General features: G+C 35.8%; 2 protein-coding genes across 2 annotated transcripts in view; both read right to left on the bottom strand.

Annotated features, from left to right (window-relative positions):
• Nucleotides 1-53: 53 nt before the first annotated feature.
• On the bottom strand, nucleotides 54-7,191 carry LOC111801492 (protein ZINC INDUCED FACILITATOR-LIKE 1). Its single transcript, XM_023685503.1, has 17 exons — nucleotides 6,763-7,191; nucleotides 6,211-6,251; nucleotides 5,930-5,990; nucleotides 5,727-5,829; nucleotides 5,537-5,639; nucleotides 5,388-5,441; nucleotides 5,081-5,143; nucleotides 4,920-4,969; nucleotides 4,757-4,832; nucleotides 4,086-4,301; nucleotides 3,764-3,851; nucleotides 3,498-3,583; nucleotides 3,249-3,356; nucleotides 2,997-3,041; nucleotides 2,809-2,897; nucleotides 1,982-2,025; nucleotides 54-480 (listed from the first exon to the last, which is right to left on the bottom strand). The coding sequence occupies exons 1-17, from the start codon at nucleotides 6,911-6,913 to the stop codon at nucleotides 389-391; spliced, it is 1,470 nt and encodes a 489-aa protein (XP_023541271.1). The 5' UTR covers nucleotides 6,914-7,191; the 3' UTR covers nucleotides 54-388.
• A 2,636-nt stretch (nucleotides 7,192-9,827) lies between these two features.
• The window catches only part of LOC111801818 (DNA-directed RNA polymerase III subunit 2), a 17,349-nt gene continuing 15,462 nt past the window's right edge, over nucleotides 9,828-11,714 (bottom strand). Inside the window, exons 35-39 of the mRNA XM_023685992.1 lie at nucleotides 11,572-11,656; nucleotides 11,386-11,489; nucleotides 10,976-11,104; nucleotides 10,109-10,296; nucleotides 9,828-10,032 (exon numbers count right to left, since the gene is read on the bottom strand). Of these exons, the coding sequence (XP_023541760.1) occupies nucleotides 10,246-10,296; nucleotides 10,976-11,104; nucleotides 11,386-11,489; nucleotides 11,572-11,656 (369 nt within the window). The 3' untranslated portion in view covers nucleotides 9,828-10,032; nucleotides 10,109-10,245. The remainder of the gene's footprint in view (nucleotides 10,033-10,108; nucleotides 10,297-10,975; nucleotides 11,105-11,385; nucleotides 11,490-11,571; nucleotides 11,657-11,714) is intronic.

Raw genomic sequence — 11,714 nt, forward strand, 5'->3', positions numbered from 1 at the left:
TGTAAATTACGTCTTCAAAATTTTACACGTCCTAAACTTCTGAAGTACAAGGATAAAAAAGGTATTTTTTAACCGAGATTTCAACTAAAATAAGGTAAGAAATGAAGTACCTAACAGATTTCAAGGGTACATATACATACATACATACATATATATAAACCTACATCTTGTAGTTATTCATGGAAATAGACTTGATAAGGTTGCCAATCAAGAACTATGCAAATGAGACCTATGACTCAAAAGAAAATTGATACAAGTGCTCGATTCGGTTAGGAAGGCACGAGTATGAAGAGTTCATAGGACCTTTTTATGAATCATCGACGACGAAGTCGAGATTTTGACACAGCTATTTGTTTGAGCATTTCGCTCATTGTGGTTCAACTTTGATTTAGGTTTGATGTTGAACAAGAAATGGTTTGAATGTCAACAACGCTCCGAGGGCTTCGATCACATTTAGAATGAAGAAAATCATATGGGAACCTGGAAGAGATGAAACATGTCAAATCCTGAACTAATCTTCTAATAATAGTGTGAAAAGAATAGGAGGTCATGGAAGAGAGATTAAGAGCACACGGCACTAGTACAAGTTTTCAATGAAAAATCTCATTTGAGGTTCTTTTGACTTACCAATGGAGAGGTATGAACTGCAACAATCAAGTAATTAAAGAAGTGTTTTTGTTCATGCAACCAACCAAACACCATAAAAGTTTCGAGGGTAAAAAAAGACAAAGCGCACACTAAAATTTGGATCAATAAATCCTCGACATGGACTAAATATCTTCCTTGAGGAGACTTGAACCTCTAATGTTTTTGTTTGTTATCATTGGTAATATATCAAACAAAAAAGTATATGTATATTTGAGTTCGAACACGTGGGAGTGGGAAGATTCGAATATCTGACGTTTTGGTCAAGTATACATGAGGCTTAAGCAATTGAGTTCAACACGTGGAAGTGGGAAGATTCGAATCTTTGACGTTTTGGTTAAGGATACGTGAAGCTTAACCAATTGAGTTCAACATGTGGGAGGTGGAAGATTCGAATACCTGACGTTTTAAACGTCAAGAATACATGAGGCTTAACCAGTTGAGTTCAACACGTGGAAGTGGGAAAATTCGAATCTCTAACCTTTTGGGTCGAGGATACATGATGCTCAATCAATTGAGTTCAACACGTGGAAGTGGGAAGATTCGAATCTGTAACCTTTTGGTCAAGGATACATGAGTCTTGACCAATTGAGTTCAACACGTGGAAGTGGGAAGATTCGAATTTCTAACCTTTTGGTCAAGGATACATGAGGCTTAACCAATTGAGTTCAACACGTGGAAGTCGGAAGATTCGAATCTCTAACCTTTTGGGTCGAGGATACATGATGCTCAATCAATTGAGTTCAACACGTGGAAGTGGGAAGATTCGAATTTGTAACCTTTTGGTTAAGGACCAATTGAGTTCAACACGTGGAAGTGGGAAGATTCGAATCTGTAACTTTTTGGTCAAGAATACATGAAACTTAACTAATGGAGTTCAACACGTGGAAGTGGAAAGATTCGAATCTCTAACCTTTTGGTTAAGAATACATGAAAAGGCTTAACCACGTGAGCATGGCCTCAAGAAAGAGGGAGAAAAAAAAAAGGGCAGGCTTTAAATTCTCCATATATACATTATATGCAATAGGAGAGGACAGTGACTATGGCTATGTAGAAGAACCAGAAGTTAGAAAGTTATTAATATCAAGTCGTGAGATTGTCATACATGCAATTATTATTCAACTACGTGAAGCTATGAAAGCAAATGGCACGCCTCAACACAAATGTCCTATTATGAAATGAACCTAATGCTTCTTGCAAATTAATATAATAAAATTTAAATTTGAATGATTCACTAATAAGAAATAAAAATTTAACTGAAATGTTTTAAGAGTTCTGACTATCTAAGAGTGGGGAGGAGGATGCAGGTGAGAGAATTAGCAAAAAGAAGATGTACCTGGGAGAAAAGATGCATTTTGACGCTTCTGTGACCAAGAGAGTCTGCATAGAGAAAGATTACTCAAAAGCTATAACAGTTGACGCAATAATTATTTCCATTTGCCCTAAACATTGACATTTTCAGCGACAGTTTTTTTAATCCACGAGTGTTCTGACTATTTGCACCGCACACTTGCCTAATCCTACTACAGGTGTAACTTGTAGGAGTTTAAAAACTAGGTCAGATGACCACTATAGCTTGATTATTAAACATGGCTCATGTTGACCACTAGGTGATAGTTTTCAACAGTAGTTTTTGTAACCGTTCAAGTCCAAGCTCAAGCCCACCGCTAATAGATATTGTCCTCTTTGGGCTTTCTCTTTCAGGGTTCCCCTCAAGGTTTTTAAAATGCGTCCGCTAAAGAGACGTTTCCACACTCTTATAAAAAATGTTTCATTCCCTTCTCCAACCGATGTGGTGGGGGGTCCCACATCGATTGGAGAGGGGAACGATTGCCAACGAGGACGCTGGTCCCCAATGGGAAGTGGATTGTGAGATCCCACATCGATTGAAGAGGAGAACGAAGTATTCTTTATAAGGGTGTGGAAACCTCTCCCTAGTAGACGTGTTTTAAAAACATTGAGGGGAAGCCTGAAAGGAAAAGCTCAAAGAGGACCATATCTGCTAGCGGTGACTTTGAGTTTTACTGAAAAAGAAACTTAGTAGCAGTAACACAAAGAATCCAACATTTGACATGTTTCATGGCCAGTAAAAATAAGACTGATTATCAAAGCTTGTATGTTTGTTTGTAAAGTTAACATCCACATAATGTGGAGTACACTTACATTGCACCTCCTGCAGCTGGGCCAATTGCCTTGAAAACAGACACTGCTGTCATAGCAATGCCATTAGCAGCCCCTCTTTGGCGTTGACCCTGTCCACAGATAGTCGCTTACATCAATCCAAGCTCTTTTGCATGATGGAAGAGAAGGAAAGAGAGGAGGAAATAAGGGAAAGGCAAAGATATTATTACCACGGCTCTGTTTTGTATGATGAACATACCAGTTATAATGGAGACCTAAGAACACATGAAAATTTAGATAGATCAAGCAAAATTTTAATATTATAATATAAGGCTTATTGCTTCTCCTCAGAAAAACTTAATATGAAAATTTCAAACTTTAGTTCAAAGATTTCACATTAATACACAGTACCAAGCAATCTTCATTTCATAGACAGCATATCAATGGAAAGGAAGAGATTCAAGTTTTAGTGCAATACTTACAGAGAGAAGATTCTTCAAGGCTGATGCAAGAGTTGCTACAATGTGAAGGACAGGTCCTGACAACAGAGACAAAAATGGATACATTGCCAGCAGAGGGATAGACAATATCTGCAACATTTAATGTATTTCAATGTGGCTTTAAGACTTGAAATGATTTCCACTCAGAATCAAAGTTGAAAGTACATATAATCTTGATATCACAAAAGTAGTCATTCAAACGTAAGACTACAGAGTGATAAGCCAACTTACCCCACAAATACGAGATACCATTATAGGTCCAAATATCCTCTCCACAGATGGGTATAAAGAAGATTGAAACACAAAAACGCTGAAACCTAAAAGCAAGTAAACAAAAGTTTGCAGCACAATTAGTTGAAATAAATTTGTATTACTAGATGTATACTAAAGAGTGTGATTACTAATATGGAACTTTGAACAGGAAACATTATAAACCAGTGCACGAATGCAGGCAAGGTGCAATCTGCCAAGGTGGGGTTGTGGAGCTCTGGATCTACCTGTGATGGTAAGGACTTCTCCGACATCCCCAGATGTAAAGTTCAAACCACCAAGCTGACGAGAACTGACAGCCCAGAGTGAAAATATCTACACAAAAGAAGCAAATGGTTCATATTGCGAACGTTAAATTCAATCCAATCCTTTTATAATGTTTGTCCTTTTTTTAAAAAACTGAACTCATTGTTACTCAATTGTTCATGAAGTAAGAAGAAATTTGGTTCAAGAAACTGAAAACATGCCTTCGTTTCAATATAAATGTATTTCCAAACATGAAACTGCAAAATAAATCATGTAGACCGGCTTGTTTTTGGGTAGGCGCACCTCTACATACGCCATATCATGAAGTGAGAACATGCAATAAACAACGATTGCTGACATTAACTCCCAATTCTTGAAGAGACTCGACTTAGAAGGCATTTCATTTTGTTCGTCTGTTTGGGTTGCTTCCTTTCCGTCACAATCACCAGGTTGATCTTCCAGAGCTTCATATGTTCTAGAAGGTGATGGAACATTCTCATCGTGACTGTGTAGCGATTCCTACAAGATGAACAACAGGATCAGTAATGATAGCTTGAGATGTCAAATAAGATATCGCTCACAAAGTAAAGCTATATCAAGCCGAGAAGAAACTGGGTAAGGAGATGCAAAATCACCTAAGTTCTCAGATGATTAAACTTAAAAATGTTCCATTAGAAGATATATTATCAGGTCGGTCACCAGTATTTAAATATTACATCTAGGGGAGTTGTCTTTTCTCCCAAATTGCGGGCACAAACCTCAACTAAATGGTCAAGTTCTGCTAACCCAATTTCAAGATTAACTTTCCCTAGAAATTCAGTATGGTTTAAGAAGCCAAAACCCAGATTAAATCATATTTGAAATGGCCTCACAATACCAAAATAAAAGATTAATAATAAATAGCAAAACAAGAACCTTCCTACTTTACGATCAATAAGAAGAAATGAGTATGTATCTAGAGATAAAGGGCATACCGGAAGCCAGAGAGAGATTATTCCTGTAGCTACAGCAAGGACTGACGTACAAAGACAGGGCAGGAAGTAAGGAAATCTGCACCATAGGACCCAGCTGTGAGCACGTTATCGAACAGTGAATAATTATGGCAAAAATGAAAGTGTAGGCTGTCGACCAACTTACCTCCCAAAAAGACCCTCACTGGAGAAAATGCTAGGAAATTTCTCTGCTGGCTGGTGATTCGGAACAAAATAATGGAAGAGATTAAAAAGTAGTCTTTCACAATTTGAAAGTTCAAATGTTCAGCGTTATTCCATTAGCTGATGGGATGTGACAAAAAGTACCTGTGCAAGATACCCTCCTATAGCCGGGCCTAATATCAATGAAACTCCCCATGTCGTACTAATCTGAAATTAAACCGAAGTTTAAGCATTGGCGCAAGCAGTGCGGTTAGATAAATGCAATATCTTTGCTAGCAAATATTGTCCTCTTTGGACTTTCCCTTCCGGGCTTCCCCTCAAGATTTTTAAAATGCGTCTATTAGGGAGAGGTTTCCACACCCTTTATAAAGAATGTTTCGTTCTCCTCCGCAACCGTGGTGGGATCTCACAATAAAAAGGGGAGAGGGAGTTCTTTTGAAGCACAACTCACAGATGATATAGCTATAGCTTGATATTCTACACCAACACTTTCAATTGCATATGCCTGGCAACCATGAGAAACGAATGGAGTAAGAAACAAACTTTCATCAAGAAGAAATATTATGCATTTCTTAAAAGGCAAATGATTCTAGTGAGTACCTTTATTGGTCCAAGTATGCCATTTAAGCTTCCAAGAAGAAACCTGGTGATAACAGCCATCCAGTAATTTAAACTGAGGCCAAATAGGGTGTTGAATATAATCCTGAAATCAGTAACCAACAGAGAAGAAAAATTGAAGTGAAAAGTAGAATTGAACACTTAAAAAGGGCAAATGAATTCAGCAACTAACAGTGAAATAATTCCAAAAAGAATAACAGGTTTTCGACCATAGCGATCAGCCACGATTCCCCAGAAAACAGACGTTAACAGTCTGCCAATCATGAAAGAAGCTCCTACAAGTTGTATGAGGAATTTAGGAGAAAATGGAGGATTCAAGAACGATGAACGACAGGGAAATCGAACGAAAAAGTAAAATGTTAATAGCAATCTTACCGATAAAACCAGAATAGTAACCAATATCTTCTACTTTTTCTGCAATGTTAAAATCCCGAACCTGCATTCAAATTGGAAATAAATAGTCTCATTGGTACAAAAACTTAATGGCGATGAACAACATGAACAACATAAGCTTCTGATTTTCTTACAGGTAGCTTCAGCATGTTAGTAATCATGATATTTATCTGGTGATATTCAATTACATTACATGGCTCCCAGTATAGTTGATAGAAAGAGCAAACCAAGCATCCAAAATTACAGATCAGACACAAACTCACCATGAAATACAGGAATGGGAAAAGACTTGATATCGGCAATCCTGGAAACGAAAAAAATGAAGAAAGTAAGGTGCAAAATCCAAACCACTCGACAAATAAAAGATTGACCAAAAAAATTTGCAAATCAATCAGTTCAGCCGATATTTCTCAATCTCAAAACAAATATATGTGGAACTATTTCCTGCAGTGCCATTTTCTTTGTATTTTCAGTGAAGAGTAGAGAATTTCTGCTTCAGTTTATCTTTTCCAGGCACTTCAATAGCTAGATTATCATTAGTTTACTAGCTGATTGAGAGCAGAGTAATATGAGAAATTTTTCATTTCGAAAATCCTTACAGTCTCCCTAACTCCACACTGCGATCCATGTCTGCTTCTCAGTAAAAGAACACAGCAGACATATGAAAGCCTGAAGTGAAAAGGGAGAGTGAAGTGGAGAGAACCTCCAAAACCGAGTTTAAAATCGACATTTAAGGCAAAATTCTACACCATACTCCATTCATGCAGGCGTTTAGCACAACGAAATCGAACAAGATTAATGGAGAGAAATCGAACCAGTGACTAGAACGATAAGCGAAATCAAAAGAAGATGGCGGAAAGGAAAGCCCCGGTGCAGCCGATTATGCCGTTCCATCTTACATCCAGGACAATCCTCGTAGTAGCAATGCTCGTCCTTCAAAAATCTCTCCCGACTTTCGTCCGCCATTTTTGTTCCAAATGCCAAGCAACAAAACAAAACTCAAATGTCTCGTAAAGGCAGAAAGAACGAGGTTCTTCCCCGTAAATACTAAACGAACGAGCCTTGTCCCGTCTCCAACAACAGCCACCAGTTTCCTCAGATTGGGGACCCACTCCACCATTAATGGCCGGAAACCGACACGGCTGACACCACAGCAGAGCTCACTTTTCCCGCCGCCGATTGGAGAGAAAAAGAGAGAGATGATTGGTAAAAATGTGTAGAGAGGCCTATGGAATCCGGACGTTTGCCAAGCGTCTGGGAGAGTTGGATCGCATGGCGGAGCGTCACTGCATGCGCCATATGCCATGTCCATATCTGAGACCTGGTCCACCGCTCTTCTCTGTACAAAACAATTTTGATTTGTCTTTCCCTTTTATTATTATTATTATTATTATTTTTTTTTTTTTTTTTTTAAAATACAATTCTGATTTGTCATTTTTTCTTTTTATTATTTGTTTCTATGTTTGGAAATACATTTTTGGTCACTTTCTTTAAATTTAAATAATTAATTTCTTGATTTTATTAACAACTATTTTTTTATTCTTATATTTTTATTATAATAAATATAGAATATGAAATTTTGACTGACATTTGAGAGTGATTAGAAGACTGTCTTTCAGTAGTTGAACTATCAATTAAGACAATTTATGTTTACCTTATTTTCTTCCATTTGTATTTACAAGCTGCTTTTATAGGTAGTTTTATTAGTAGTTGTAATTTCATTATATTTTGGTTATCTTTTTGACATATTTAAAGACACGTAATATTGACATCATTGATGAATACAAATAAAAGGTTTGTGTTTTCTTGATATCTTTTTGCATTAGGTTTGATGTTTAAATTGATTAATTGAATTAGTTTTGATCGAGCTAATTCTGAAGTGAGCTATTGGAATTTAAGAGTGACCATTATAGATTCCAAGTTCGATTTAAGAGTCATTCATTCATCTTCTAACTAGCTATTGGTTAGAGTCAATTCGTTAAGTTAGCTTTCTTTGTAAATAAGTTAGCTTTCTTTGTGAACGTTTGAAGAATTCTAGAAGGACTTCTAGCTTTGTAAAATCCAGCATTGTTCGCGCTTATAACGTTTTGTTTACGTTAATGTCTATTTAGTCCTCAAAAGTTTAGAAAAATGCGATAAATGACCATTGAATTAACTTAATCAGACTAATAAAAAGTTGTGTTTTTTTTTTTGTAATAATTTAGTTAATTTGGTAAAAAAGATTATGTTTGACGGACTAGTATGTATTTAATCACTAAAGTTTAAGAAAATAGCATAAATTATCAGTGAATTAACTCAATAATTTAATATCTATTTGGTCCTGAAATTTAATATCTATTTTTTAACATTATTTATTTATTTTTATATTTGAATTTTTAAATTATAACCCCTAATTTTTCTTTTAAAATAAGGAAATAAGATTGCTATTACATAACTACTAACAGCCAAAAATCATTTAAATTATTTCTATCTTAAATGTTCATACATATAACAAACATGTTTAGAACAAATTAAAATAAGAAAGAAATGTCCATATCAAGGTTTAAAAATGGAAATACTACTAATATAATTTAGCATGCTCGGTTGGTACCATCATAAAGGCTCTTGTTTTTACTTGGAAAAACGGTAGACATAAGATGAGTATTTAAAAATACTCAATAAGTGACCTTACTGTTAAAGTCGAGAATGCAACCACATGCAATATAATTCATGGCTGGTGGAACCTACTTTTCATAATTGTTTCTTGGACTTTACCTTCTTTTTTGAGTAAGTTGGATGCCTCTATAACGGGTCTACGCAGGTACACATGAACCCAGCCGGAATGAGATATGCCTACATATTCATAGTATTTAAATACTTTTCATGATATGAATTTCCAATAACGTTGCTTACATGTTGATAAGATTTCATACGAGAATTTCATACATGCTTGTTATAGTAAACATAGTAAGATTTCATACATGCTCGTTATAGTAAACATAGTAAGATTTCATACATGCTCGTTATAGTAAACATAGTATCTCATACGGCATAAATGTAATCATAACAATATAGTAAACATGAGCAATGAGGAACTACATGCATCACGAAAGGGTCACAAGTTACCAAATATTTATATTTCATTCATTCAATTTATCCAACCTACCTCGTAAAGCATTTCCATAACTAGTCCAACCTACCAAATATAAAAGGGTCACAAGTCCACTAATCGTGTTGGCTCGAGTTGATGTTACTAACTTTCCATAACTAGTAATAGCCTAATCTTTATTGTTTTAGTTCGGACGGTGATTCAATTTTCAACTCGAGGCTTGAGTCAAAGGTAGAGAGGGGTATTCATGACCCTAGAACCTGACCAACTAGACCGACTCAATTCAAACTAGATTTTTTTTTTGTTTGGTCAAATATTTTTGGTTGGGTCCCGACAAGCTACAACGATATAAAAAGTTGAGTTGTAGATTTATGAAATTTTTGAAAGCTTGATACTTGAAATTTATATGAGATTTTAATATTTACGATATATTTTTTTAAATAATTAAAAAAAAAAAAAGCCCAAAATCCCAATAATGGATTAGGTTGTGAATTCTACTCGAATTGCTCGGATCAATAACCTAACCAATCAAAAAAATTTGGTTGATCCAAAAGATTACTCCAACCTCACTCAACCCAACTGACGACACGTCACTTTTTGACGACACGTCACTTTTTGACGACACGTCACTTTTTGACGACACGTCACTTTTTGACGACACTTCACTTTTTGACGACACGTCACTTTTTGACGACACTTCACTTTTTGACGACACGTCACTTTTTGACGACACTTCAGCGGTGGACTTGTGACAATGGATGAATGATTTGAGGTTTAGGTATGAGGGATGACTGGAGGTTTAAGGATATATAATTTAGATTCTTAAATGAATGAAAATTACGATAATTTAGTAATCCTGTAAAACAACACAGCATTCCCTAAATACTTGTCATTGCCCTTCCTCTGAACTACCTTATGTGCATGAGAAAAGCAAAAATCCCTTGGTCTCGATGTGTTCTGCGACACCGAGTCGGATTATAAATTATAGCACCAAGACCTGTAGTAACGAGATGTCGGGTTAGCTAGCAAACTAAAAGCTGTTGCAGCGGAGAGGAGAAACCAAACGGCCTTACTTTGTCCTATGTGATGCAGCCTCGAGGCCTCGTTGACAGAAATGTGGATGACTGGCTTGCAAAAATACTTCTCCAAAATTTTCGTCTATGTACAGTAGTCTCGACCCGACCCGTTCAAATCGTGGCTTTGATGTTGATCAGGCTTCGGCTAGTTTTAGGCGAGGAACAATATTCATAGATTGAAGTTCCTGCATATCGAAACAATTATCGTGAATTTGATAACATTCGTAATAGAAAAGATCGGGTTTTATAGAGAATAGAATAACTGTAATGTTACTACCCATGAACATTTATTTAAAAATCTTAATAACTAATTCAAGAACCTAAAATTTAAAGGTATATTATTCCTAATATATTTATTAATGAATGAACATAGGCTCCAATAGCATGAAAAGGAACAATGAAGATCAGTCAGTGATCTATAGTAATAAGGTTTGAGCTGGATGGTGATGATGCTTCCTTGTTCGGTCAATGTGGCAATCCATAAAATGGAAAAATTCCTACTTTCTATGCTACTTTCACATTAAATATCAACAGAAAAGCAAACTAGGCTATAGTTTGGTTAGCGTGTCTACGTCCAACCAAATACTTGGACACTCCGATACTTGTTGGACACGTATCGGATACTCAACCGGGAGCAAAATACATCAAACTCCTTTTATTAAGCAAACAAATGCAAAAAATTTGTGAGCAAATTACATCGAATACATATAAAAACGTGTTTTTTGTTCAAAAATGACGTGTTATCGTGTTTGTGTCATGTTGTTCTATCTCATATCCGTGTCCAAGTTACTTAGAAACTATGACTTTGCGATGCAGACAATCGAATAGAGAAGAAAAATTAAAAAAAAAAAAAACCCGACCCACCTGGATTAAGAGCTTGCACGCATATGGAAGTTTCATAGTGGATATGTTATCTCCATTTTTACATGAAGAACAGATTCCCGCTTTTAGCTTGTGGTTGTAATATCCCAACAAACCACAAACTCTGCAGACCTGTGCCAATAAGTGGGGAGCATCGTCAACTATAAGGAAGTATGCACAATATGATCTTTTTTTTTTTTTTTTTTTTTTTTTTTTTTTTTTTTTTTTTTTTTTTNGATCGTGTCTAATCGCTTTATTAATATCATTATATATATGTAAAAGTAAGAATTAAGGAAAATTTTAGAACTCTCATAATAAATAACCACTAGACCATTTTCATTTGTTGTAACAATAATTTAGAAGCATATGCAACTACAGGGGGCAATGCAGGAATAAAAGAAAAGAAAAAATACCTGAACTTCGAAAGGATCACTTGAGACCATTAAACGTTCAAAAATCAGCATACTAGCACCATACGCAATCAAACAATCGCGTTCCATTTCTCCAACTCGAAGTCCTGAGAAATAGACAGCTACTTGAATATGCAGTACTTCGTACACTGAGGAGAAGTTGCAAATAGTAACTAAAAGATTCCAAACCTCCATTCCTGGCTCTCCCTTCTGTTGGTTGTCTAGTTAACATGACACGTGGACCACTACCTCGAGCATGCATTTTGTCCAAGACCTATTTAACACAAAACATTAGACCCAAAAAAAAAAAAAAAAAAAAAAAAAAAAAAAAA

Source organism: Cucurbita pepo, chromosome LG09 (assembly GCF_002806865.2).
Source record: "Cucurbita pepo subsp. pepo cultivar mu-cu-16 chromosome LG09, ASM280686v2, whole genome shotgun sequence".
In the NCBI taxonomy this organism is placed as follows: domain Eukaryota; kingdom Viridiplantae; phylum Streptophyta; class Magnoliopsida; order Cucurbitales; family Cucurbitaceae; genus Cucurbita; species Cucurbita pepo.